The sequence below is a fragment of the Archocentrus centrarchus genome, chromosome 23 (assembly GCF_007364275.1).
Source record: "Archocentrus centrarchus isolate MPI-CPG fArcCen1 chromosome 23, fArcCen1, whole genome shotgun sequence".
Taxonomy (NCBI): Eukaryota; Metazoa; Chordata; class Actinopteri; order Cichliformes; family Cichlidae; genus Archocentrus; species Archocentrus centrarchus.
In genome coordinates this window covers 16,307,694-16,335,636 of record NC_044368.1, presented here as the reverse complement: position 1 = coordinate 16,335,636, position 27,943 = coordinate 16,307,694, and the positions used below count along the sequence as shown (strand labels likewise).

Here is a 27,943-nt window from a genome sequence, read left to right as displayed (position 1 = left end):
CATTGACTCTACATTGTTGCATGCTTTCACTCAATATGTAGATGTAGATACTGCACATCTGACTGGAAATTACTGATTTAAAGAATATGCACACTATGTAGGTTTATAAAGTATGTTTAATATAGATTTTGCACTCTGCTCATCTGTGTTTAGAATCAGCAACTGTGTGTGTGAACTTGCCATTTACAGGGTGACAGTTAAGGGGCTCTTAGGCGTGCTTAGCAGGCAAGAACCGAGCACACTATTCCTAAGACAATACACTACTATGTTCTGCTCTGCACCTGTGTTATGTTTTCATGCTGACAAAGATGTCCTTTCCTCTTTGTGGGCTAAGGATCTGCTTTGTTTCCATGACTCAGAGACTAAAATAGTAAAGCTGCCACAACCCTGAACCAAGGCTCTTTGTAGTAAAAAAAAAAAAAAAAAAAAAAGCCAAATACCTTCAAACATATAAACACAGCAGCGAATGGTTAGCAAACGGGTGGCATGTGGATTACTCACATTATAAAACTGGCACACAAATGCTGAGCGAGCGCAATTCTCCCTGCTTTGATTCTCGTGTAACAAACGGATCTGGTAAAATTCGCACCGTGTCATTGGCTACATCTTGTATTTACCATAAAGTAAGCTCATCGTTTGAACATGTGCAAAACTGGAAGAGAGAGAGAAAAAACAATTTACCAAAATGGCATTCAGACATGTAATGCAATGGTTTTGCGACATATTGGCTTTTTTTTTTTTTTTTTATGTGATGGTAGTAAACATAAAATGTGACAGCATGAAGACAATAAAATCACCACAACAGAGCCAGAGAATATTTATTCAAAGCACATGTGATGTTGTCATGTTATGAATAAAAGAAAACTGAAATAGTTAGGAGCGGGAAGACTATTTGGTGTTATTTGTGGTCAGTCACTATCAAAATATGTCTGAACAGAAAAAATATATATATATATACTACTGCCCCCTGGTGGATTTGAAAGATTACTGCGATCCCTTCTTTTGAGTTAACTTGTATTCAAATCCTGACTACCACGCTTGGTACTAATCAGAGCATTTAGTGGCCCAGTACTTCAGGTTAACTCCTCAGCCATATCTAGCTTACAGCAACACACCAAATACAAACATTGTTTTTAAGCAGACACACATACATGAATAATGACATCTGAAGAATCCTACTGCAAAAGGGTCAATGAGGAACTTCTACAGTCCATGTTTTATTTCATCTGTGTGACATCCAGCAGCATTTTTCTTTTGGCAGTAATAATTTAGATTTTGGTTGTGAGATTAGTCATTCTTCAAGATTCTCCTGGTTTCAGTGCTTTTTTTTTTTTTTTTTTTTGCATTATTTCTTTGAAAGAAATTTCATTTTGTTTCCTGAAACAACAAAAAAAGACAGAGATAAAAGGTGAGAATGAGTCCACGGTGGATGATTTGTACTGAGCTTGTTTAACTGTAATAAAGCAACTGTTTCCTTACCCAAGCCTTTGAGAAACCTGTTAACCCTCCTATGTTCATTCTCATGAATAGAATCCAGATACTCTTGCACTCTCACTTCAAAAAGTCCTGGTGAGAGTAAAAATAAAAAAAAATAAAATAATGAAGCACTAGAAAAATCTAACACCTGCACCCATTCAATTTAGCCATCCATCTTCTCCTGCTTGTCCAATTCAGGGTTACATGGGGGGCCTGGAGCCTATACCCCACCTGTCAGAAGGCGAAAGGCAGGGTCGGCAGTCTATTGCAGATAGAGGTAACCATTCACACTCACCATCACACCTATGGTCAGTTTAGGGTCACCATTATAGAACCAAATTATAACAACTCAAAGTGCTCAAAGGGCTTTAGTTGTTATTAATCTCTTTTATAATTAATCTCTGGCTCTCTTCCACAGCATTTCTTCTGTCCTGTCTCCCTCCCCTCAGCCCCAACTGGTCGCAGCAGATGGCTGCCCCTCCCTGAGCCTGCTTCTTCCTATGCGCAAGCACTTTGATGGTGGGAAGGAAAAAACTCTCTTTTACACAAGAAGAAACCTCCAGCAGAACCAGGTTCAGTAGAAAGCGAAAAGAAAAAGGGCCAAACACACACAAAATACCTCGGAGAGCCTGCCTGTGAAGCTCCCTCTCCTGGATGAACCAGCCAAACATCTGTGTCTCCATGAAGATCTCCAAGAAGCGGCGCACAGTTTTGGACGGGATGGCTTTGCGAAAACCCTCTCGCTGAAAGAAGCATGGGGCAGGGGAGGAGGATGAAGAGGAGTAGCCGTCCTCCCTTTCACCAGTGATGAAGAGAGGATAGTGGCCTACCAGCTCCACAAAGAAACGAACAAAGGCCTCGGACACAATGGTGCTAAGATGGCCTGAATCTGGAGATGGGAGGTTAGACATGGTAATATACATAAATATATATATATTTAGTTTTGTCCTATCCCATCTTGACTAAAATCAGGTGGTAAACATGTTAAATATAATCAAAATAAAAGCACAAAAGCATTGTCATGGTGAGCATGTTTGTGTTCTAGGGTTAACCATAGAGCAGCCTCAAAGAGCCTTAAGAAAGGCTGTACACATTATGGAGTCTATAGGAAACAGTCCTCTGATTTACTCACCACTGCTTGTATCTCCTCCTCGTTCATTAGCAAGTTCTCTTCGCCTCTCCAGAACGTTCTCCAGGGCTGATTGGAGCTTCGGTGGCAGGATGGAGTCTTCATCATCCAACTAAATGTGAAAAAACAGGAAAGAAAATATATGTAAATATATTTATAGATAGATGTAACCATAGACATTATGAAAGATAAATGTAGCTGTGCTGTAAACCTTCTCTTAGCTTCACTCTAAAGTATATCCTAATTTTTTGTCTATTTTCCCACTAAGTTGGAGCATAAAATATGAAGTGAACATCATGTTGTATTAAATAAGACTTAAATAGTAATAAACTAATTAGTAAAATATTTTCTGCGGTCATAAACCAAGTGGGAATAATTTTTTTTCTTGCAAACGTTGGTGCAGTTGAACTTGTGTTTTGCAATAAGTAAAGCTTGTTTCTGCCACTGAAAACATTTTTGCCACCCATAAGTCAAAAAGTCAGGTTATTATCCCCAAATTTCAAATTAGGGATCTCAAACTTTTGACTTACTAACTCAAACCTCAGAAAAGATAACTCAAAATTGAGAAAATAACTAAAAATTTTAAGTTTTTAAGTTAAGGCTGAAATAATTAGCTCTGCACAGATATACATCTTGACGTGTTTTCAGAAGCAGCTGACCTGTCTGAGAAACCGACTGTTTCCGAGATCCACGACCAGAACCTGTACACAGATAAACGGTTATTTCTGTACTGATGTAAGTAATGTGCAGCAATGTACAGCCTTTAATAGGTAACATTTTTCTATGTTGCTCCGGTCTCATGCATGACACTTAAATCGCTCCTCTGACCTCCTCCAGGGGCAGCTCGGTGAGCTGGGGCAGCGAGCTGGACAGCAGGCCCACAATGAAGGGGGTCGGTGTGCAGACGATGTCGAGCATAGCTGAGGGCAGCACAGGGATGTAAGTGTGCTGCCATACGAAGGGGTAGAGCAGTGCCACGACCGCATGACAGCACTGGGAAAGAGTACTACAGGAGGGAACAGAGAGCACAGCAATGAAATATTAAATGGTGACGAGCTTTTAATTGCTTTTAATGTTTTAAAAAGAAACAAACAGAGTTTTGCTTTTAGTCTGAATGAGAAAATAGAGGCAAAGAAAAAAAAAAGGTAATGATTAATTATTCTCACCACATGGGGGCACCACAGTCTAAGCATTCTCTAAAGTAATACAATTTCCCCAAGAGAAAACCAAGGCTACATTCTTCTTTCATTTGCATCACTGCACTTCGCATTCCTGTCTTCTACTACTCTGGATGATCTTTCTGACTCCCACCGGCCTTCAGCAGAGCAAACAACCCAGTCCCAACATCAGCACGTCAGGCCTGAAAATAGCTCTCTGGTATGTTCCCTGAATAAAACAGAGAGTTAGTAGATATGCTGGTGGTCCAGACTCACAATTTTAAGGCAGGACCACCAGCATGTCTACTAACTTTATCATAAACACATGACCACTGCTTTCACCTAATATCTGCAGTCTCCATAATTTTACATACACAGTGCACCTTCATATTTTCAGACCAGTCAAAACAACTGTCACGTAGCTGGAAGACGTGGATTCCAGCAGACAGGCGATATTCTTTAAAATGAAGGGACCGACCTGAGCTTGTCTGCGGTGAAGATGACTCGCCTCTCTAGCAGCAGAGAGCCGAAAACCCGGAGGAGCAGCCGCAGACTCAAGCAGGAGAACAGGCATTCAAAGTCCACGTGCTCCAGACGCGAGTCGGAGGGTCGACAGAGCTCCATCACCTGAGAAATGATCGGAGATTTGGTCCTAACATACGGCAACTTAATTCAGAGGCAAGAATGAAGATTTACTTTTTGACTTTGCTTTGAAATAAATGTTAAATACAGTTCAATCATAGCAAAGATCAGCAGCAACTTAAAACTGAGGTGTGGTTTGTTTTTTTGTTTTTTAATCTGATGTAACACCAAAGCCCTGTCAGAACCCATTCATCACCCACCACCTCTCAGGTTTAAATATGTTCATTTAAACTCATTTTAAGCTGGATCAAATGATTATACACATTTGAACATTAGTTTTAATATAAAGGTTCCTTATTTTCGTATTGTGTACTTCCCATTGTCTGCAACTGACTTCCTGGATGATCTTAGGGTTTAACTTTTATATCCTTTTGACTGTTTTAATCATTTATGCATCACTTTTTTTTTCATATTTCTACTGCTTAACAATTACATTTAGTTAACCTTTTACTTGCCTGTGATGGTGCATTTAATTTTTTTAAGTAAAATCATTTTTATTAATTAATAAGTGCTTCACAGTTTGAATCAAACCAAAACATTAAAAATATGTTTTATGCTTAAGTTTCCACACACACCCTAATTACCCTTTGTGTACTACCCTGGTTGGAAACCACTGCTCAAACGGACAATTAGAGACATTTTATTTATTTGATTTGACCTGTTCTTAGAGTTTGCCTTGTTTTTCTTTTACTCCACTGTCACTCACCTCAGTGCCTGAACCAGGAAGAAAGGTTTTGATAGTGATGGTTCTCCCTGGAGCTGGAAACTGGGCCTCCATGATGGCTCTCATGAATGGCTGCACCAAGGCAGGAGACAGAGCCCTGCGCCTCTCCACCTCGTCCAGCACCTACAATACATGCATATAAAAACATGCTTTAAACTTGATTTTATTTGTCAGAAATGTTATCAGTGGGTGTGGTTTACCTTCGAGAACAAGTTGAAGCAGCCAAGGTGGCTGACAATACAATAGACCTCTGGCAGACATTTGCCTTTTCCACTAGGCTGAAACGAAAGATATATAATACTCACTAGTATACTTCTAGACATGAGGACATTAGTATATGAATCAACAGCACTGCAATATACACAAACACACTACAGAAATGCATAAGCAGAAACACATGCACACCCGCACATACACAATTCCCAGTCTCACACATTTCCGCCCAGACTCTGAGATGGGCTGTTTTCCCACAGGCACAGGCACACTATTCTGGTATGCTTATTTACTCAGCCGTCATTGTGGTATTTAGCTACTTCCTGTTCGGTGACGGCACATGATTTCTATTTACCAGTAAACGCCGGCAGTATCCAAATCTTCGGCTCCCGTCCTCTCCAGTCAAAACAAATGAGAACATCTCACTGCGCGGGATGCACGGGACAACAAAAATGTGATTAGTGTATTTTTACTGTACAAAGGAAAAATACACATGTACTGTAAAGATCAACAGTAATAATGAAATTTATAATGTTTTCTCATGGTACTCGTTGGATTTCAGTGTTTATTATACTGAGATAAATAGCTGTGGGGGTGCCATTAGCCCAATTTTTACACTCCTCACCTTGGGTATCTCTCCACCGGCTCCCAGTCTTTAGCATCGGGGAAGCAGAACTGAGGAATGATCCTCAGTTGATCCTCCGTCTCCCTCATGAACTTGAAGGTTCGCTCCAGCTGTAACATTATGCATGGAGATTTGTTCTTGCAGGCGTTTTGATTGTTACTAGTTTAAAATCAGCTTAATTACAACTGGATCGGTTGTGCTTTTGGATAAAAATCCTGATCCAACTCCTTTCACGTTTCACCGTCAGGATTTTATCCAGCAGACTCAAGCTCACTTAACACTCCCCGCATTGCCTGGTTTTCTTTTTTTTTTTAATGTGTTTGGTCTGAAATGAAATGACCACAATAATAATCAAGTGATTAATGATTAGTAGATCAAGCTCTGCTGCTGACCTTAGGAGGGAACTGCTGCGTGACCTCTGGCAGATAGTGACCTCCAGCCTTTGACTTCTGCAGCGACACAACCAGGAAATACTCAAAAAGTTTGCGCTGGTGGAGCTCCTGTTCCAGAGAGCGTTTTCTGGTGCTGGTACTATTGTAGTGGACCTGAGCCTGGCTCGGCTGGCTCAGTATGGACTTGACCGACACGAGACGCTGACGGTGAGCTGGAAGAGAGGATGTGAGATACAGTACAGCTATAGAGGTCAGTGCAGAATATACAGAAATACAGCGAAACTGAATAAGTGACGCCCTACCTTTTGCTCTTTCTTCAATTTCACTCTCAGAGTCACTGTTCTCATCTGTTACTGTAAATGAAAACACAAAAATCCACACTTACACTTGAGACAGGAAAATAAACATTAATTTGAATCTTCATGCCTATAGCCAAGATCATCACCTCTTCCTGAACTTGTCTCAGCATAATGATAGATCCTTCGGAGATGTTTTTTCCTGCTCCGAGCTTCAAATATGCTGTTAATCCTGAGTACAACCTGTCCAAAAATAAATAAATAAAATATGTCTGTTTGGTTTTTAACACTTAATGCTCTACATGTGGCTTATTTGGCCTGTCACAAATACACAACAGCATCAGTACAGGTTAGAAGTTTTACAGTTTTTACTACTTGGGTTGTTAAGTCAGGAATAGCGGCGTTGCTCCTGTTTTCCGAATTGGAACTCCAACTTGAGGGGGTATTCCAGTTGAAAATTTCAACCAGGAATTCAGAAAAACTGACTTCAAATGGAACGCCCCAGCATACACAGCCAGAGCCACAGCACTCAGATGACCATATAAGGAAATCAGTGCCTGGCTGATGTCAGTCCAGCACAAGACTAGACCTGAGGCAGGTATACTCAGGTAAAATTAGAGATGAATTGATTCTAAAAATGTGATTAAAGCTAAAAAAGCTAAATAGTCTGTGCCTAATAATTTGTCAGTCTAAATAAATTCTGCACAAAATGCACAGACCGTTGGTATCCTCCGGCAGGTGCGGCTATAGGACTCTCCAGGCAGCCAAGCGGTGTGTTCGGGCCCGGTGGGGGTAGATGGAGGGCTGAGCTGGGGTGGAGATGAAACGCCTCCACTGCCTCCAGTGCTGTGGATCTGCTGGTTAGTTCTCCGCATGTCCAGCAACTTAAAACTCCTGCCTGAGTTCTGCCTGAAGAAACCTGGTCTGGACACCTACAGACAGGAAGAAAAAAATCATAACTTTTCAAAATCATTTAAATTGCATAGTTGATACATTATGTTCAGGATATACTTCAACCTTAGCAGTGTCAGCACCAGGAGAGGAAGGTAAAGACTGCTGGGAGCACTGGCTCTCTAACTCTATGTCCTCATACGGGTTCTCGTTGGACGAGTCTGCAGAAAGAACAAAAGTGATACCCATGGATGTTCATTGCACACGGAGTTAAAATTATTCAATATTTCACAGTAAAGAAGGAAGAAAGAAAATGAATACTAATTTGTGAAGTCCTCACATGACTCTTTAGGCCTAATTTGTGAGGTAGTATAAGTAGTAAACTTGCTCCCAGTCTGTCAACTACACTTCCACATATTTAAAAAGGCATTCAATGAAGCATAATGTAACTTGGTGTCTGACCCAGGATGTCTTCATAGTGATGTTCCTGAGACAGTGAGTGAGAGAAGAGCAGGCTGTTTGACCCAGGAAGGTCTTCAAACTCAAAGGATCTCCTGTCATTGTGAGCAGAAAGTACAGTATAAGTGACCACATTACGCACTGCTGACATAACCTCACCAAGCAATTCATCTTTCTGATACTTTGATACCTGCTGAAGGTGTCTCGGACTCGTTCACCCCTGGGTCTTCCATAGACCCCAGAAGGAGGTTTTAAAGAAGCTTTTGAAGCCACCGATGGCAGTGGGGGGAGGTTCCTCTGCCCTCTCCCTTGCCTCCTTCCCAGGGTGGCAGTAGCTGGGTGCTGGAAGGTCCGTCTGGGTTTAGGGACTGGGTTGATTGGGGGTGAGCCTGGCTCCGTGTACACATTTTCATGCTGTTCCTTCCCTTCTTTGGCCCCAGAAGACCTTGCCGCTGCACTTCTTTGACCTGAAGCTTCAGCTTCGTTTTTCTTTACATCCACCTGCTTGTCCTTGCTCGGTGGGCTGAAGTAGTTTCCAAGCTCTGGAGGGGTTTTCCCATGGTTCCCCCCCATAGCCTCCAGCTTTTTAAAAAGACTGAATACGGCTCTCTTCTCGTGGCTTGTTTGTTCTGCTGCTCTCCTATTGTTGCTTTTTTTTTGTGTTCCCCACTGCTGCTTTTCTGTTGCTGTAGGCGAACAAGGCCTCGAATCCCCAAGCTTTTCTCCATCCTCTTTCTCATGTTTTTGCCTTTCTTTGTGAATTACAGCTCTTCTACAGTCTTCCCCCATTTGGTTGCCACCAGGCTTACTGCTATTGAATGTTCCTCTTTGCTGTTTTGTAGATTCAACTGGTGAACAAGGCCTCGAATCTCCAAGTTTTCCAGCATTTTCTTTCTCGAGATCCTGTTTTTCCTTATGGGCGACTTTCCTGCAACTTTCTGCACTTTGCTTGTCTTCTATACATTTATTGTTGCTTTTCGTTAAGGATTCTGTCCTTTTTACACTCCCACTTTGGCCCACACTATCTGAGGTAAGAGATGAGTGAGTGGGCTCTTTGCCCTCCCATAAGGAAATCTTGTCCCTGATGCTGCAGCCATTGGATCTGGGTAGTTTGGCTCCTACCATGAGAGCACTGTCATTGCTGTGAGGGTCAAAGGTTGGCCTCCTGTGGGCCATCGTGGATGATTCTTCCTTTTGGTTGATCAGGTTTTCCAGTGGAGTAAAAGGATGTTCTGGTGTTCCCTCTCTTCTTTGCTCGCCTCCTTTGTTTTCCACTGAAGCAGACTGGAGGGCAGTTTTTTTACTAGAGCCCCGCTTTAGCCTAAAAACACAAATAGAGATTGTTAGAATAAAAACACATAAGTAAATACATAACAAATCAGAAACACAATCAAAATTAAACATCACCTTTGCTTTGTGACTCAAAGATTTGGGAATAAACTAGTGTGAAAATGTTTCTTATAAACAGCCACGTATAGCTACAAGTTGCTGTAATGCTGATCTAATTTTCTTTTACTAAAAACTGAGTCAGTTTTAACACACAAACATCACTTGCTGCTATAATATTCAGTCTGTGACTGAAAATGAATAAAATCCAGTTAGCCAACAAGCTAAAAGCTAAGAGCAATGGATTTTTAGTTACAGTAGTTACAATATGTGAAGATTCAATCATTCGTACACTTGAAATGATAATAATATGAGCATAAATTGCATCAAAGTCAAATGTACCTTTCTACTCCTCGCTGGAAAATAAAAGGCTTTTTATCTACCTGGACTGCTGTCGAGTACAAAGAATTTAATAACTCAAAATTTAAAAGAAATGCTCTTGTGCACTGCTGGGTGGCATTTGACGCAGATTTCATACCAGTTCAACTGGACAGATGGTTCTCATCACCGTATACTGTATAACATCTTCACTTTCATTTAGATACATTTCAACAGGTTATAGAGACTTAACATTTAGAGAAAGAAGACCTCTTTCAGTACCTTCTGTGCTGTGGTTTCTTCTTACCAGTCGGAGATAAGATCAATAATCAGCCCACAGATTACCTTTGAGTTTATTTATTTGGACCCAACGTGCAAGTAAGGAAGGAGTAAATAGTAAGAAACGGTTAAATAAAATTAAACAAAATTGCAGACTTTCCAGTAAATCCATATTTCTGCATTCAATCAGAAAAACAGGAAAAATGTAAATGCCAATTAAAGACTAACTGACTGCTACCAGAGTTCCCTGAACTTCCCAGTATGGTCACTGTGACTGCCAGCTAGGGGACACTCAGTCTTTTTCTGGACAGTGGGAAAATCCATCCTGAGAGTAAATGCCAGAGGACAAGCCTATGACCGAGCATCTTCTTCTCATCGGCCTCGCTAAATAAACACATGCTTGGATGGGAGCCCATTTCATCAAACTGTTATGTTTTAATAAATAAACGGGAGGAAATGGGAAGCCCTAAGTTGAAAGACCTTTTCTGACTTTTCCTTAATGGATGTAATGATTAAAGGGCAGCCAAAGAGGGTTTCTTATTTTCTCAGGGCTCAGGAGGAATTTGTGAAGGCCAGCATCCTATTTTAATGCCTCACTGATACATCTGTTCAGATACAAACCTGTTGACAGATGAGTAGATGCAGTCTTGCTTTGTTTTCATTCTCTCAGCGGCCTCCATGATCACTGTACACCTGGGAGAGAGCGAGAGAGATAAAGAGGCTTAGAAGCAACTCCTCTCGGATTTTGCTGGTTTGTTGAACTCATTTGCATTCACATTGCATTTTAGCAGGAGGTCCTTTGGTAAGATTAAACATTCAGCTGGTGAAGTTCAGCATTCAGGCCAGAGGACAGCTGGGCAAACTCAAAGAAAACATGACAGCCAGAGACTCAACTGCAACTCCCTGAAGTAGTTCATCACACTAACTAACACTTCATTCAGCAGTAATTTAGGGGCTGCTCTCTTTCCTTTAGTGTAGTGTAAATGCTCATTTTTCCACCACTTTGTCCTCACGGGAGGCTAACATTTGACCCCCACAGTGACAAAACTTGCAGTGCAAGTTCTCATACTTTCACATCTTTAAGGTCAATGTTCTTTTAGTTCAGTGTCCTCTAAAACAGGCCTTGGTAATTTCCCATATGTGAGGCTACTGCCATAATTTGTTTATTGATATGCGCTCCAAATTATATAATGGATGTGCACAGGATCTACATACAGGCCTTAAGGGTGTAGAGTAGCTGACTGGCTAATGTAAGGCATGATAGGATAAAAAATAATTTATTGGTGCATCATTTACAAGAAGATACATACAGTGTTTGATTCTTTAATAAAAGAAAAGAAAAGAAAAAACACCATCTGAATCTTTCTTTCCTTGCAATTGAATAATTTAAATTTATGAAACATACACTCACTTAGAAACATGTACTTTATTAGGTGCACCTTGCTGGTACTGAGTTGGACCCCTTTTTGCCTTCAGAACTCCCTTAATTCTTTGTGGCACAGATTCAACAATGTGCTGGAAACATTCCTCAGATTTTGGTCCATATTAAAATGTATTTTAGGTATTTTACAGTTGCTGCAGATTTATCAGCTGCACATCCATGATGAGACTCTCCTGTTCCACCACATCCCGAAGGTGCTCTAGTAGATTGAGATCTGGTGACTGTGGAGCCCATTTGAGTGAACTCATAATAATGTTCAAGAATCCAGTTTGAGATGATTCGAGCTTTGTGACATGGTGTGTTATCCTGCTGGAAGCAGCCATCAGAAGATGGGTACACTGTGGTCATTAAGCAATGGACATGGTCAGCAACAATACTCAGGTAGGCTGGTAGGTGTTTAACTGAATCCCAGCAGCAGCCTGAACAGCTGATGCATTGCAGGATGGATCCATGCTTTCATGTTTTCTGACACCACCATCCCAGTGTTGCAGCCGACATCAAGACTCATCAGACCAGGTGATGGTTTTTTTTCTTCTATTGTCCAACTTTGGTGATCCTGTTCTAAACCCACAGGAGTGGCACCTGGTGTGGTCTTCTGCTGCTGTAGTCCACCTGCTTCAATGTTTCACATGCACATTCAGAGATGCTCTTCTGTTTATCTCCGTTATAACAAGAGGTTATCTGAGTCACTGTTTCCTTCCTATCAGCCTGGCCGTTCTCCTCTGGTCTCTGACATCAACAAGGCATTTCTGCCCAGAGGACCCAGAGCACTGGATATTTTCTCTTTTTCAGACCATTCCCTGTAAACCCTAGAGATGGTTGTGTGGGAAAACTCCAGTAGATCAGCAGTTTTTGAACTACTCAGACCAGTCTGTCTGGTATTAACAACCATTTTATGTTCAGAATCACTTAAATCACCTTTCTTCTCCATTCTGATGCTCAGTTAGAACTTCAGCAGGTTGCCTTTACCATGTCTACATGCCTAAATGCACTGACTTGCCATCATGTGAATGGCTGATTGTTAACAAGCAGTTGAATAGGTGTGCCTAACAAAGTGTAGGGCAGTGAGTACATATTTGAAAATAGAGAAATTATAGTCTGCAGTAATGTATTTCTTTTGGCAAAGACAAACTCAGCAGCACAAAACATATTCTGCTGAAATTAAATCATTTCCAATACTCTCCCCTCTCAAATTGCAAAATTTAATAAGTTTCTCACCTCCTTTCGCTGTACAGTTTTCATGCGTTCATCAGTGAAATGGGAGCACAGTGCATCCCGTGCTGCTATAACAGGATCCATTGGCATAACCTCCAAACAGCTGTAGTGTGCAGGGTCAAATAGATTTTCTAAGTTGATTTAAGCCTTGAAACAATTCATCGACCGCTTATCTGAGTGAGTCTTACAGACGCAGTGCAAGACATACCCTCCTCTCCCTGCCTCGCCTCTAATCTTCAACTTTCATTCACCCTCTCTCTCCCCTCACCCTGGATATGACTTCCTCCCTCTCTCTCTCTCCCTCTATCTCTTTACTGCTGATTCAATTGCAGCTGACTTTAGAAACTAGCTGCGTAAGAATGAATGAATGAATGCCTCGTAATGCTGACTAAAACTGCTTCATCCCACTTTTGTTTCTATAAGTTGTACGGAAATTTGTGGCATGTGAGACTGACATCATTGTATTATATTTCCATCCAAATCAGAAGTTCACTCCCCATTTCCAATGATTTCCAATGACATTATGTTCACTTTTATGCAGAAGATAGAGAAGATCATATAGGAGAAAAGGAAAAAAATGAAATTGTACATTTGCATGTACTTTTAGCTGTGATGATACAAATGTTATATACTATATATATATATATATATATATAATTTTATTTATTTATTTATTTTTTTTTCCCAGTAATTCCCAGCTGTTATTTTTGGAGGGTTGGCGAGCTGTAATTCCACTCCTGTCCTACCGGTGGCAGCAGTGCGCCGCGGCGCTCAGCAGACTGTGACGTTTATAGTGACGGGGGCACCCACAGTAAACACAAGAGTGTCGCTACATCGAGAATAAGCTAACGAGAGGCTGGCCTGAAAGGTAAGCACACGCTGTTGTTTTTAAAGAGTTAGCAGCAGGCAGCTGTTTGTTCGGGGACGTTTAAGGTGTAAGGCTCAAAGCAGTATGTGTCTTGCGGCTGAGGTGGACGGAAACTGCTGTGTAGGTGTAGCAGTGGCTTATTTTAATAAAAGAAGCATTTATTCAGTGGGCTGGACAACAATGGACTGTTTATAACTTAATAGATAAGTCGCTCATCCACGAAGAAGCTAAGTAATTTCTTTAACTACAGAGTCTTTAAAATGGTGGTTACACAGGACAAAGAAAAGCCAGTCTCGGTCCCCAGTGAGTGTGCAGTATTATGTACACAGCATAGACAGTTTTTGGCAAATCCTCGGAGCTTGTCAGGCACCTTTCTACGTAACAACCTGTGTTTAAAGGCTTATGTTATCTTCTGACACATTTGTATTGTTAAACTCCCGGATGAATGTAAATGACTGTCTGAAGAGGACTGCTTGATACGTTCACTATACTTGGGACCTGAAAAAAACTCATTTATTGCTATACTAACATGATTAAATGAAATATATACAGCAGTATATTTTAAGCTTGCCTGACTATCTCATTTACCTGGGGTAGAGAGGTTTTTTAATAGAGCTTAAACAACAGTGTACATAAACTACTGTAGATATTGAGCGGGTCTTCACGACTTCCTGGTTGAGCAGTAGAAGTGACTTTCATTTTTGCTTGTCATTCCTGCTTTCTGTCACTTAAAAATATATCAGAGGTTAGAAAATTCTGATCTTAAACTGACTCTGAGAAATTGGTCCATGCATTCATGTCGAGCGGGTTAGACTACTGTAAGGCTCTGTTTGCAGGATTATCCTAATCACCAGTAGGACGACTTCAGCTTGTTCAGATTGCAGCAGTCAGAGTCTTTACATGTACGCAGAAATTTGTCCATAGTACTTCACTACTGAAGTCACTTTATCAGCTTCCAGTTCAATACAGTAGAAGTTCTTCTACTAGTTCATAAATCTCTGTGGTTTGGGCCCCCAGTACATCTCTGACTTGCTCATTATCTACAACTCTGTCAGACCTCTCAGGTCATCAGGTGCAGATCTTTTAGCTGTTCCTAGAATTAGATCAAAGTGTGCTGAGTTTGCTTTACTGTGGCCCTGTTATTTGGAACAAGCTGCCTGCCTTAGGTCAGTTACTGCTGTGTCTGCATTCAAAAACACACTCAAAACCTTTTTTTAGTCTCACAGACTTACACATCTTAACTGTGAATTTGTGTGTGTTTTTATCTCTATGTTAAGCACATTGAGTTTACTTGTGATCAAATGTGCTTATATAAATAACATTGCCATTGTCACTTGGTAAATAAACTACCTGGACTTATTTACAGTCTTATGCATCCTTTTCCTTCTTAGTTTGTGTAATGACCTTAAAGTGCAACAGAAACTTGCTTGGAACCAGAATACAGGGTGTAGGTGCCAACAGGGCACATTTGAGTAGCACACAACAACAGTGAAACAGCAAAACCTGATGTCTGACCGTAAGATTGTTCCACAGATATTTTGGGTGCCAACACTAAACTGACTTAGCAAGCAGGTTGTCATCAGTTAACTGGAATTTTGTTATCAGTTGGATCCTTGTATTCCTAGGTAGAAGAGTGCTAACAACATAAAGCAAAGCAGTGTTACAGCTGAACGGGATGGGGAGGTGGAATGGAGGCAGTCAGTGTACACAGGGTCCATTGAAACCTTTCAACATTCAGACCAGATGCATTACTTCATATTCATTTTTTATCCCATGGGTGCATCTTTCTTTAACAAGAAAGTATTGACTGGCTGTCCGTATCTGCAGTCCTGTCCTGTAATCAGTGCTAAATATCAGAAACATTATTTGATTTGACCTTAGCTTCCTTCTTCTGCAGGCACGCCTAGTGATGTGTTTGTCCCGTGTGGCATAGTGGAAGACTAGCTGAACTCCCTCCCTATCCTCAAAGACCTTCAACCAACACCACCTTCCTTCTCCTGTTCCTTGCTTCGGGCCGCCCCTGTGATGCCTCCCTCATGCTGTGCCTCTCTGTCACAGTACACCCATCATCATGCGGCTGTCTTCCTCCTCACCTTCTTTAGGTAATTCAGAGCCACCCTGCCATATAGGACTTCCTGGAAGCCTTGAGTAGGAATATAAATGTCCTCCTGGTCTGACTTCTAAATAACCTTGTTCTACTAGAGATATCTACAGAGTAACAGAAAACTAATGAGGGTTAGGCTGTGCACAGTGTAGCAGTGACCTGTTTTTGTGTTTGTTTAGTAAAGTATTTTTAACCAGCTTGCAGATTTATTAAGTAGACATGTAAAAGAGTTTCTAGCATGATGAGATTTACACATTTTTTTGTGTCAGTTTTAAAACCAGCCTAAACTAAAAATGTAGTTAATGCAGAAAATGGATGTCAGCTGTGAGTTCAGGTTAAAGGTCGATGGGAGAATAAATTAGGTCAGGCACTGTTAAGTTAGCATTAAAATTCTATGTTGATTTTCAATAGACAGGAATACTCTGACTGTAAAAATATTAGAAAGTTTGAAAAATAAATTTATATATGTCAGTAGTATGTTCAAAATCTCCTACATACACGGCTCAAACAAATGAAAGGAACACTTTTTAATCAGAGTATAGCATCAAGTCAGTCAAACTTCTGGGATATTGATCTGGTCAATTAGGTGGCAAAGAGGGTTGTGAATCAGTTTCAGCTGTAGTGGTGTTAATGCTCCTTTGTGCAAGGAGGGACAGAATGAGCACCACCAGAGCCCTACAAAATGACCTCCAGCAGGCCACTGTGTGAATGTCTCTCACCAAACAATCAGAAACAGACTTCATGAAGGTGGCCTGAGGTCCCAATGTCCTTTAATAGGCCATTTGATTTTCACAGATGAGAGCAGGTTCACCCTGAGTACATATGACAGCCATGAAAAGGTCTGGAGATGTCTTCATGTGTTTTATTTATTTTTTCTTCCCAGCTATGTGTTGTTGCATGCATCCAGGAAGACATTCAGCAATGTGAAAGTGAGCATCTCAGCTCAGTGGACTCCTTCCATCATTAATGACAGTTCACCTTCGTTCTCACCTGGCGAGGTACAAAGCTGAAAAATAACAAGTTGCCTTTGACACCCATGAAGAGTTTTTCAGTGAGAAGTCAGAATAATTTTGGCTGGCCACAATTAGAAAGTAAAAACCATTTATTTTGCTTTTTCATTAGTACTATTGTTTTGCACTGTGCATAATGTTAGTAAGTTAGATTCTGTACAGTCCATATTTATATCAAATGTACAAAGGCAAAAGTTCTATAGTTCCTGGACAGTCCCTTAACAGCCCGTACAGATGAACTCTGTATAATCATGTTTTCTCTGACTGTCCCAGACATGGCAAGACAATCGTCTGTTTGAGGATGAAAAGCAGGCCACTCTGTTTCTGGGGGTTCTGGACTCCATCTTCCTCTTCTCATATGCAGTGGTGAGTACACAGTTTTCACTGTTTATTAGGACACGTCTGCCACAGAAATTGGCAGAAATGTGAGCAGCAGATAATTTTGTGCATTCACGCTGTGCCAAATTGGGCCGATTCCTACATTTACTCAGGACTGTTATTTTGTAACAGCATAAAAATCTGAATAGAAATGATTTGAATTATCTGGTGACCTGTGTGGGGTTATGATAAGGGGAAAACAAAGGGGAAAATAGGTCAAAGCCTCTCCGTAACACTACTCTAAAGAGCAGACTTTTATTGTTTCTTTCCTTTTGTTTGCTCATGTCCACACAGGGTCTGTATCTGAGTGGTGTGATTGGGGACAGAGTGAACCTCCGCTACGTGCTCTGCTTTGGTCTGTGTGGCTCTGCTGCAGTGGTCAGTACATAGACATTAACCTGAATTATGTGTTTGTTTGTTTGTTTGTTTTTTTGCATTAATCATTATTGGTATTACTATAAAACACACCAAGAAGTAAAGCTGATAACTGACAACTGTAATATCACTACACTCAAGATAGCTGTGCATGTATCTGCAGGAGTTTGTGTTTGGCACTGTGACCGAATGGCTCCACATCTACAACATCTACCTGTACGTTGGCCTGTGGGTGCTGAACGGCCTGCTGCAGTCGGCTGTGTGGCCCTGCGTGGTGGCCGTCATGGGTAACTGGTTCGGCAAGGCAGGGTGTGTCACATTTCTGTGAACTTGATTATCTTTGTGGAGCTTTTCTATATGAAGTTTTCATGTTCTCCTGTTTCATGTATGTGTGGGTTCTATCTGGGAACTCCAGTTTCCTCCCACAGTCCAAAGACGTGCAGTTACTGGGGTTAGGTTAATTGGTGATTCTAAATTGCGTATAGGTGTGAATGTGAGTGTGAATGGTTGTCTGTCTCTCTGTGTTAGCCCTGTGACAGGCTGGCGACTTGTCCAGGGTGTCCCCTGCCTCTCGCTGTGTGGCAGGTGGGATAGGATCCAGCCCCCCGCGACCCTGAATTGGATAAGCCGAAGGAAATGAATGGATGGATGAATGAATGAATATCTTTGCCTCAACTTCTACCAGATGAGTTTGAATCACAGGCACGGCATCCAGCCCAGAAATATTTAGTCAAGCTCATGTTTGCCAAGTCGTGATACACACCCATGTGGAAATACAGATGCTCACTCTCGCCATCAATAGCGTCCATTCACTGGTGCAGCAGCTAGAACATAGACCTATTTAGACTCAGTTTTTCTCTGCTGCAGAGCATATTCTACTGAATATAAAAATTGAAAGTCAGTGAGGTGTCTCTGAAGTTGCACTTAAAATACTTATAACCGTTCTATAACTAAAGAAAATGGTGTTTTTTTTGTTTTTTTTTCAGCCGTGGTTTTGTGTTTGGCCTGTGGAGTGCGTGCGCCTCTGTAGGCAACATCCTGGGTGCCTTCCTGGCTTCTAGTGTTCTCAAGTATGGATATGAGGTGAAGCACACATAGACAAACATGCTTTACTGTAGCTTTTTTTTCCCCCTTAACACTGCCCAACAACTAAGCACTGAAATAATGTAGACTGTTGGTGTGTGTGCAGTACGCCTTCCTGGTGACCTCTGTTGTGCAGTTTGCTGGAGGGGTGGTGGTGTTCTTTGGCCTACTTACCTCTCCAAAGGAAGTTGGTAAGGACTGCACAGAACATGTCAGATGTGTCTTTTTTTTGTTTTGTTTTGAGAAGGAAGATTTCTTTTTTTTTTTTTTAAACAAGACTCAATTTTTCATGTTTACTTCTTATTAACCTTTTTCCCATAAGAGGCGTGGACTCGTCTCTGTCTCAATTAGAAACAGTTCCCTGTTTGAATAGGCTAAACTTTTGATTAAATTTATACAGTCTAATTTAATGAGTGTGTGTGTGTGTGTCAGGACTGAGCTTGGAGGCAGAGACTGGACTCAGCCCGGTTGAGACAGACACAGACAGCCACAAGCCTCTAATGAGCGACGAGGAAGACGAGGTGGTGGTGGAGACGTATACCAGAAGAGGCCAATCAGTTGAGCAGCCTGTCGAACCTCCAGCCGCGTCTCCACGAGCCATTGGCTTCTTCCAGGCTTTCTGTCTTCCTGGGGTGCTGCCTGTGAGTCTGAAGAAGTCAGGTTTACTCAGATCAAACTATATAACACTGCTGTCATCTTAGGATGACTTTGTCTCTGTTTGCACTGCAGTATTCCCTGGCTTATGCATGCCTGAAGCTGGTCAACTACTCCTTCTTCTTCTGGCTTCCTTTCTACTTGAGCAACAACTACAAGTGGAAGGAAGCCCAGGCTGACCGCCTGTCTGTGTGGTATGATGTCGGAGGAATCATTGGTAAGCAGCTGCTGATCTAACACCATCAAGCAAAATCAAATTCAAGTTTGTTTGTTTTTTAAAAATGAATTTTAAATTGTAAAATTGAGATCTATCTATTTTCAAAGAAGCTATATATACTGTTAGACCGGAAAAGACTTTCCAGTTTATATTTTATAGATGTGTAAAGAGATTATTCATTTATTTATTTATTTATTTTACATACAAAAGTAAAGTTGAAATGAAATTAAGTTAATTAGTTGATCAACGGGGGGGGGGAGGGGATAAAAAAAGCATGTTTTAAAAATTAAGTTGTTCAAGTTATTTTTCAAGGAAGATAGTCAAACACGACCCACTTTGGATTGAGGATTCTTTGCTTTTTGTGAACTCGTGCTTTTCATCAGTAAATAACTTTGCAGTTCTTCAGTTCCTAATTTGCCTTCATCATGTTGTTTTCTATCAGGAGGAACAGTTCAGGGTCTGATCTCTGACTTTATGGGGAAGAGAGCCCCAGTGTTGGTCGTCAGTCTGATGCTGGCAATCGGAGCCCTGGTGGGATACAGCCGTAAGTACACTCACATTGTGAGTTCAGTAGCAGCTCATCATCTAACATCTTCTAATCCAAAAAAAAAAAAAATTGTCTCTCTCCTCTCTCAGGATCACCTGATGACCAGGTGATAAACGGTGTGCTGCTAGCTACCACTGGCTTTTTCATCGGTGGTCCGTCCAACATGATCAGCTCGGCCATATCTGCTGACCTGGGCAGGCAGGAGGCTCTGAGGGGCTCTAAGGAGGCCCTGGCTACTGTCACTGGTATAGTGGATGGAACTGGAAGTATAGGAGCTGCTGCAGGACAGGTAAACCAAAAAGAGCACTTTTGTTGCACAAACTGGGGAACTAAACAGAATGAAAAAGCATGTCTTTGTTTGCTCTGACGCAGCCATGATAATGATGTCTTTATTTTATGATTTTCTCCATCGTCTTGTAGTACTTGGTGTCTCTGATAGAGAGCAAGCTGGGCTGGATGAGCGTGTTCTACTTCTTCATTGTCATGGTAAGATCATTTCCTTAAAAGGATAAAATAAGTTTTAAGTGAGACTTGAAACTAGCAATTGAAACTACAAATTAATCAGAAAAGTGTTTACTGAGGTCATAAATCATGTGAGATGTAAGGTAATTTTCTTACAAACTGCTTATAAACGCCCCCTGCTGACCACTAGAAAGAACGACAGTTTCACTTCTCAGACCAAGAGGTTACATCCATCTTTTATATACAGTCTGTGCTTGTGGCTTAACATTTCATGTCTTTATACTACAGACTGCAGGCAGCATTGTGTTCATCACTCCCTTGCTTGTCAGAGAGCTGCGGGCCATGTGGACAGACAGACGAGCGCGGCAACGCCAGCTGTGAAAAACCTCCATCGGTTGTAATATTTTTACTCTAATCAGTGACAGCAGGTCTGGTCAGATTCAGCTCCTTAGGTGAGTCTCGGGTTGTTGAACAATGATGTTTCTCACAGTACATCTAAGACTTCTTTTAGTGTAAATAAAGGATTTGGAGGTTGAGCTGAAGCACCTGCCTTAAAAAAAAAAGTCACACTGGCCTCTCTAGGGCATCCCAGAATGTACTAGTGTATATATTTTAAAGTTTTAAATGGATGTAAATGTCGATGTACTTAAATCGATATTGCCAAATTGAAACTAGAAGTTCCTAACTTGAAGATCAGCAGCTTGGAGGACACTTAATGTCTGAGGAATGTGAGTAGTGACTGTAATGTAGAACTCTATAATGAGTTTTTGTATATATGTATCATATTTTAATCATTTTAAGTATTGCACTATGTTTTTTTTCCACAATATTCAGGCAAAAGCCTTAAACCATTTTATCGAACCACTTAGGTCTTAGAGGTATGGGAAACTTCCAGGTCACTGCCACTTGATCTCACCTGCCTACAGTTTTTTGTAATCCTGTTTTGATGTTGGACTGTAAAGCCTTATGATGATGGGTCTGGTTCTTTTGGTTCTGTGTATTGTATGTGTCAGGCTCCCACGTGATTCTTTTATCATTCCCTTTCCCACTTCCTGTTCGCTGGAATGTTTACACCTTACATTTTAGTGTCTTAACTCACATGCGTTGCTAGAAATATTTCCACAGCATGCCTAATTAGTGTAAAAAACACACTAGCATAGTGGAAAAGGTTTGCCAGTGTGAAGCAGGAGCTCTGTATTTGTTTTAACTTTAAATCTGTGTGGATTGTGTCCATATTAAGGTTTTAGTAGCCGATGTGGTTAAATATTTGTTTTAATTCAAATGCAGTGGTAGCTACATTTGTTCTGGTTAAGATTGCTAATTTAGTTTGAGCCCTGGGATATAGATACGTGTACAATTGTGTCAAGTATATTTAGGAATAGTTATTAGAATTTTTTTTTATTCTTTGTCTCTTGACTGGCCAAGCTAATATACAGTAATGGAATGTAAATTAAAATATGGAGTATCCATATAATTTTTAACTAATGCAAATAAATAAATTCACATTTTCAGGTCATAAGCATAAGTAAATGGAATACTTCAGATTATTATGATACAGTATGTGTGGCGTCTCGACTTTGGTTATATGTGCAGTGCTGCATGAAGACCACCAGGGGGTGCTCTGAATGCAAAATTAAACCCATCACGTCCTTTCTTTCCTCTGTTTAAGCACAAACATGTTCTTTTTGAGGTTTACATCCACATAATTCATGGATATTTTATTAACTGAAGCACACTGTTTAAAATCCACTTCGTGAAAGGAAGCAGTGCACCAACAACTCAGCATTCGAATCTCATTTAATCACACTGGTTACATGTTGCAAAGATACATATGCCAGTATTAAATTACAGTAAAAAAAAATTACAAATGGTATGGAAATATTTTCATACATTCATGCATATACAAAGTATACACTACCCTTGAATATAGGTGCGACAGGTGAGTTAGGAAAGCAGAGATTGCTTGAGCAGAGCGAGAGACTTAATTCATTTTGGATATTTGTCTTTTCAGAGTTTTCTTTTTTTTTTCTCCCAGTGAACTCGAAGAGCAAGGCTACAAATTAATGCAAAACTGTTACAAACTGTGTCTAACATTTCTACTCAGTCTGTTTCTCACAGAGGATTTATATTTCTTTCTTTTTTTTCTGAGATTCATCATTAAAAAGTAGTTCCTTTGTCAAAAATGTTTAAAGTAGTGCAAAGATGTGGTTTCAGAGAAAAACAGTTAGTAGCAAGAAAAACAAATAGGAAACTTAAAAAAAAATTTCCCTCTGAAAACAAATGACAAAGACTGAAAATAAGTTACTACAAACACACTGAGAAAACAGTTCCTCACAGTCACACTTACACAGAGATAAACTGATGAAAAAAATGAATAGTAATCATGAAAGGTGTGAAATTCGGTTGTGCAAAGACAAACTCAACATGATTATAAACAACTACTGTCATGGTGAGTTTTCAGAGACTGAGGCAGCTGAATCATGAAAGAGAGGCAGAGAGACTCTGAGGGGGGGGGGGGGTCTGAATCAAAGGCCACTTAATCTGGCTGAAGATCTGAGACACTTTCCTCCTTCTCTGGTTAAGTCTGACCCCTTCGTGTTGTTTCCCAGCTACTGATCCTCTCCTCTGTCTGTTCTGGGAATGCTGCTGAAGCAGACTAAGGGAGGGACGACAAAAGCTCACACTGACAGTTTCCTCTGCACGGCCCCGGGGGCCACGCTCTGACACACTGACTCTTTCACCTGATGAGGAACCCCACGCGCAGCGACAGCTTTTTACCACAACAGAATAATAACTTCCCCCTCGTTGTGTCTCTGTCTCTCTTTCATGCCTGTAGACACAAACAACTTGCGCTACACTGATGATTTTTTTTTTTTTCTACTTTTCTTGCATTTGTGTTATTGAATTACATGATGAGGTAGTTATCGGATCACGGATAAATCCCATTTATGGCTTTTTACCCTTAGACAAATTAGGATCACTGTAGCTAGGGAAAGCCGCATCCTGTTTGAGTCACAAAACTCGGAAGATTGTGCAGTAATGGATCACAAAAACCTCCTTTTTCAAAGTGTGGGGAGACTTTCTGTGGCCCATAAACCGATCACTCAAACAAGGTGCAACTTAATCCTTTGGTTGGACTGCATCAGCTGCCGCAACTTTTAAAACTCAGGAAAAAACTAAATGGGGCGCGCACGCACGCACGCACACACACAAACACACACACACGTATCGGATATATACAAGCCTTATAAAACTGCACAGCAACAGAATAATGTGATACAGCTACACTCTTCATATATTTCCAAAAAGAAAAATCCAAAAATTATCAAAGTTAGAACCAGATTTGGTTCCTCTGAGCTGCACCACAGTGATAAAATTCTACATTCCCTTCATGAAGAAAGAGGCGTATTTATAATATCACATGAAGAGCAGGAAAACACTACATTATTAAAAGCATAAAGCCAACCGTTAAGATATGTTGTAGTCTGATGCCAAAAAGATGCAAATAATACAAAATAAAAAGGGAAATTTTTTTTTTTTGTTTTTTGTTTTTTGATGGTTTTAAATATTTTTAAGTGTCAACGGTGGAGTGTTTAAGTCATAATTTATCTTACCTTGTTTTTACACATTCCTGTATTTTTTTTTTTAATGCGAGTAATAAATAATGATATAAGAAACATTATAATTTTAAACCCTGACGTGCAGCCACATTACCTAAGAAACCTCCACCGCTGACCTTTTACCCTGAAGGTTAATCCTATTTGCGTTGCCACATTGTGACTCTGGGCAAGGTTTTGACCCCATGCTTTCAGAGCGGAGGGGTTAGACTAAAAGCTGAACTTGTCAAATGAAAACGGGGCGGGGTCAAGGGCTGAGGTCAAATACTAATTAAGGCACGTTCAGAAGAACATTAACCTCTTCATACTAGAGCCCTTTTTGTGTTGGAGCCTGCAAGAGTGCATTCAGAATGATTTCACAGTATAGTAAAAAATATGAAGAGTATACAGTATTGATAATATTTCTAGCTATCCACAAAAACCATTTTCTAGAGTCTGATTTACTTGGGAAATGGTAGCTTCCTTGTGCTGAATGTTAAAGGTATGTGGTGTCAGAAGTTTTTAAGCCCATGCATGCATGAGCTTGTGGACAGTCACTTACATATTGCTACATATCTACATGTGATGTGTATGAGGTGATGCGAGGAGGAATGTCGACCACTTGGTGATCTTCCACTGATTTTGCTTTTTCTACTGCCGAGAGGAAGCTTTGTTATGCAGAAGCCTCCTCTTCTTTACCTTGAAGAAATCTGCGGAGAGAAAGAAGACGGCAGACATCAGTTTTCAGTGTGACCAACGAGCTTTAACTTTACTTGTTCCATCAAGGTAATCTGGCGAACTCACCTGTGATCGTAGCCTGTCTGCGTTTCCCTGTTCGCTGGATCCGGTAGCACCCCCTTGTGGTCACTTCCAGATACTCGTCCCCAGACCCGGACGAGGTGCTCGACCCAGGTGAACCCTCGCCTGATGAAGACGACAGCCGCCTCCTCTGCTTCGTCTTCTCAGCTCCAGCCCTCACCACCGGCAGCACGGTGCAGCTGCGGTAAAACGCCGGCACATCCTGACACCTGAGCGCCTCCCACTTGATGCTGGACCCCTCTAAAGGTACGTCGCTCTGGAAATCAAAGTTCCAGCGCTTGTTGGCCACCTCCACGCTCATGCAGAGCAGTCGCTGGAAGTCCTGCTGCAGCTGCTGGTGGTCCACGGGCCCAAAGAGGTTCTTCCGCACTGGCCCCAGCTTTAACTTCCAGGCCTCAATGCCTCCCAAGCCTGAAAGCTCGGAGTCGGATGCCGTAGCTGGCTCTTCTATTGATGTCGATTTAGAGGCCATCGCCATGTCCCTGTCAGAGGACAAACACATCCAGATATGTTAGTCCTGTGGAGTTCCAAATGAGGTGTGATCTGGGGTTTTACTAGCACAGATTACACCCACACACTCACCAGTATCGGCCCTCTTGGGCGTCCATGTGTTTTACGTGATCACATGCACATGTGCCCTCACCTGCTGAGTAAGTACTGCAGCAACAGGTACCTGAACTAACACCAAATAAATCTCCAGCAACATTCAGCGTCCTGCCATGTCAAAATGAACCTGGACCAACACCTGCTCCGGTGTTTACAGGTCAAAGGTCGACACTAAAGGTCAGCAGAAAACTGCCTGTGAGGAATGTTTCCCGCATTTGTCACATTTAATTAGAGGCAGACTGTTGAATGCAGAGAGCACCCTCCTCGAGTTTCCTACTTGTAGATAAGTCTGGTAATATTTTACACGCAGGCGGATGAAGAACAAATACACTGCTGACTCTCCAACCAGCTGCCCTGGGCTTAAAAAGAATAAATGTGGTATTTGGGATGGAGAGTTATTTCCACAGAAATATGCAGCTTAAAAAGTTGTCTTTGCTCTCTAAAGGGCTGCAAACCGGTAGGCGACCTCAGGCTAAAATAAACACATTAACTCTAAGTGCATTTGCCTATGAAAATGTAGGTTTCTTTTCTGTAAAAGGAAAAAACCCTCAGGGGACCAGCACTTGCAACTGATTTGTGGTAATGAATTGCTTCTTTTTTTTTTTTTCCCCTACCTGTTTAGCTGATTTAAACTTAATGCTGTTAACACCATTTGCTGTTTTCTGGAGGTGGAGACGCACTTTACATATTCACCTATTGTGGGCGTACTTTTGAACATAGCAGCTCTCTATCAGGGGAAGATAAGCCCGAAGACAGCAATTAGAGAAGAGAGAAAAACAGCGAGGGAAACGAGAGGAGGGGGATTCAGAGTTGCGCAACTGTTTGACACCCTGTACAGCCGCAACACTTTCACACGTAAACGCGACTACTTTTCTGACACCTGCAAGCCCATACAAACCGTTACAATGTCAAAAAAACAAAAAGAAAAAACACACACACACAATAAGCCAATAATTTCAGTATTTTCCAAAGTGCGTACTTTGGTCTAACACCTTTTAATTACAGATTTATAACTTCTGTGACCTATTTCTCTCCATATTGTTTTAGGAAAACATAAAAAAGAGCATATAGCTGTTTGTATTTAAGTAAGTGGGCTGCGGTCTGTAAGCGAAAGTTGTTTGCGTCGAAAACGAAGTGGGCGCGGCAGCTCAGGTTTCTACTATGCTCGGCGTCCCCGCTTGCAGGAGAAGGAAAAAAAAACGCCGAAAAAATTCCTCCACTCCGCAACCTAAAAATAAATAAATGCATACCAGCACTTAAAAATGCATTTATTTCCTCCGCCGCATTAGCACACCGTCGATAAACACGCACCAGAACACGCTTTTTTAAGGCTTTTTGCGTTTCCGAGTGCGCAGACAGAAGTTCGTGACGCAGTTACATTAAATGAGGATGTGGGTCAATGAGATGCGACACACAAACAGCCTCCCGTCTTCTCGAGGCTCATCACGCTCGCTTAGACGATCGACACACAATTTTTTTTCATGGTTTTCTCACGACACACGGCTCACACTGAAACCGGCAGCTCTGCCTTGGAAAAGTGCAGGAAAGCGGTGAATGCGGCTGCTTCAACTTTACACGTAGCGAAACTAAAATAAAAAACAATGCTAGCGTATTATTTATATATAATAAAAAAAGAAAGGAAAAAATCCCAATAAAGTAGCTTAATATTGTCCGCTGTATATTTTTTAATCTTACCATGGGCGTCAGTATCTCAGAGCAGCCTGTTAAAAATAGTTTGACGGCTCCAGCCTTTCGTCTAACGCGCTTGAGCGATGAACGGCGTCTCTGTGACGGTCCCCGTGGAGATAAACAGTATCACGCTGCAAAGTTTGAGCAGACACTACCCACGGGTGGATCGTGTCCGTCCGCTTATCTGCGACTTGTTTGTTATGGACTCAGACGGAGACAGGGGACGTCCTACTAGAGGAGTCAGTCACGTGGTTCCATCAAAACATCACCGCTGGAGCGCAGCCAAGAGGTAAATAACGTTAACGCACTTTATTACCACACTTAAAACACGCTGCACGTTGCACTCCGCTTGGCCGCACGCAACGTACGCAGAAAATGCACCAAAAAGAAAAAAAAGTTAGAAAAAAAAAATTACATGACTGCACCTATAAATGTGTTATAAAAATGTATAAAATGTTAATAAAGAAGTTTCTTACTCTGAAAAAACTAAAATCCACTGGTTCCACGCGTCTCTGGCTCCAAACCTGCTGCTTCTCCCGTCTGCCTGCGCCTCAGTGTTTCGCTTCTCCCTCTGAGCGCTCAGAAATAGGTCAAATATTTTGGCAGTGGCCGCTATTTCCCCTCAGCTCTCAAATGTGACACACATTCTCGTGTTGTGCTTGCGTCACGTTTTATTTTGGCGACGTGCCCACATCCTCCAAGTCACGTTGAGCTGCAACGTGAGCGGGGCGGACAGACATCTCTATTTGGACTTGTACAGATTTGCTAGTTGGGTATGAAGTCCCAACAGAGTGGGGAATTAAAAAAAAAAAAAAAAACCCGCGAACCTACTTCACAGGATCATTTAGGAAAAGGGGAACTTTTTTTTTTTCTTTGTCTGCTATTTTACCAG

General features: G+C 41.3%; 3 protein-coding genes across 6 annotated transcripts; 1 reads left to right on the top strand and 2 right to left on the bottom strand.

Annotated features, from left to right (window-relative positions):
• Positions 1–809: 809 nt before the first annotated feature.
• Positions 810–12,847, bottom strand: LOC115773412 (DENN domain-containing protein 2A-like). Its single transcript, XM_030720132.1, has 20 exons — positions 12,647–12,847; positions 10,609–10,680; positions 8,195–9,325; positions 8,008–8,099; positions 7,672–7,766; positions 7,374–7,586; positions 6,804–6,897; positions 6,661–6,711; positions 6,359–6,570; positions 5,967–6,076; positions 5,697–5,766; positions 5,329–5,406; positions 5,111–5,251; positions 4,241–4,389; positions 3,434–3,611; positions 3,265–3,306; positions 2,609–2,717; positions 2,096–2,365; positions 1,480–1,566; positions 810–1,377 (listed from the first exon to the last, which is right to left on the bottom strand). Exons 2-20 carry the CDS (start codon positions 10,665–10,667, stop codon positions 1,346–1,348), a joined length of 3,213 nt encoding a protein of 1,070 aa, XP_030575992.1. The 5' UTR covers positions 10,668–10,680; positions 12,647–12,847; the 3' UTR covers positions 810–1,345.
• A 559-nt stretch (positions 12,848–13,406) lies between these two features.
• Positions 13,407–22,067, top strand: slc37a3 (solute carrier family 37 member 3). Of its 3 annotated transcripts, none has more exons than XM_030720696.1 (14): positions 13,407–13,511; positions 15,409–15,613; positions 16,499–16,613; positions 16,899–16,991; positions 17,298–17,381; positions 17,542–17,687; positions 18,365–18,461; positions 18,568–18,652; positions 18,894–19,102; positions 19,191–19,332; positions 19,775–19,876; positions 19,969–20,168; positions 20,300–20,365; positions 20,630–22,067. In XM_030720696.1, the coding sequence occupies exons 2-14, from the start codon at positions 15,537–15,539 to the stop codon at positions 20,720–20,722; spliced, it is 1,509 nt and encodes a 502-aa protein (XP_030576556.1). In that variant the 5' UTR covers positions 13,407–13,511; positions 15,409–15,536; the 3' UTR covers positions 20,723–22,067. The 3 variants fall into 3 exon arrangements, with proteins under 3 accessions (XP_030576556.1, XP_030576559.1, XP_030576557.1); XM_030720699.1 differs by lacking the exon at positions 13,407–13,511 and adding an exon at positions 13,611–13,631; XM_030720697.1 differs by lacking the exon at positions 13,407–13,511 and adding an exon at positions 13,716–13,889.
• Positions 22,068–22,473: 406 nt separating this feature from the next.
• Positions 22,474–27,667, bottom strand: cdkn1d (cyclin-dependent kinase inhibitor 1D). 2 transcript variants are annotated; one of them, XM_030720701.1, is made up of 3 exons: positions 27,528–27,667; positions 24,742–25,238; positions 22,474–24,647 (listed from the first exon to the last, which is right to left on the bottom strand). In XM_030720701.1, exons 2-3 carry the CDS (start codon positions 25,232–25,234, stop codon positions 24,589–24,591), a joined length of 552 nt encoding a protein of 183 aa, XP_030576561.1. In that variant the 5' UTR covers positions 25,235–25,238; positions 27,528–27,667; the 3' UTR covers positions 22,474–24,588. The 2 variants fall into 2 exon arrangements, with proteins under 2 accessions (XP_030576561.1, XP_030576560.1); XM_030720700.1 differs by lacking the exon at positions 27,528–27,667 and adding an exon at positions 27,058–27,270.
• Positions 27,668–27,943: the final 276 nt, after the last annotated feature.

Coding starts and splice junctions, on each gene's coding strand:
- LOC115773412 (XM_030720132.1), bottom strand. CDS start 10,667: ATGGAGGCCGCTGAGAGAATGAAAACAAAGCAAGACTGCATCTACTCA. Junction 6,898..7,373: donor CCTGCCGGAGGATACCAACG/GTCTGTGCATTT, acceptor ATTTTTGGACAG/GTTGTACTCAGGATTAACAG. Junction 5,407..5,696: donor GATACTGCCGGCGTTTACTG/GTAAATAGAAAT, acceptor CTTTCGTTTCAG/CCTAGTGGAAAAGGCAAATG.
- slc37a3 (XM_030720696.1), top strand. CDS start 15,537: ATGCCTCCCTCATGCTGTGCCTCTCTGTCACAGTACACCCATCATCAT. Junction 18,462..18,567: donor TTCTCAAGTATGGATATGAG/GTGAAGCACACA, acceptor GTGTGTGTGCAG/TACGCCTTCCTGGTGACCTC. Junction 20,169..20,299: donor TAGGAGCTGCTGCAGGACAG/GTAAACCAAAAA, acceptor ATCGTCTTGTAG/TACTTGGTGTCTCTGATAGA.
- cdkn1d (XM_030720701.1), bottom strand. CDS start 25,234: ATGGCGATGGCCTCTAAATCGACATCAATAGAAGAGCCAGCTACGGCA. Junction 24,648..24,741: donor CAGACAGGCTACGATCACAG/GTGAGTTCGCCA, acceptor TTCTCTCCGCAG/ATTTCTTCAAGGTAAAGAAG.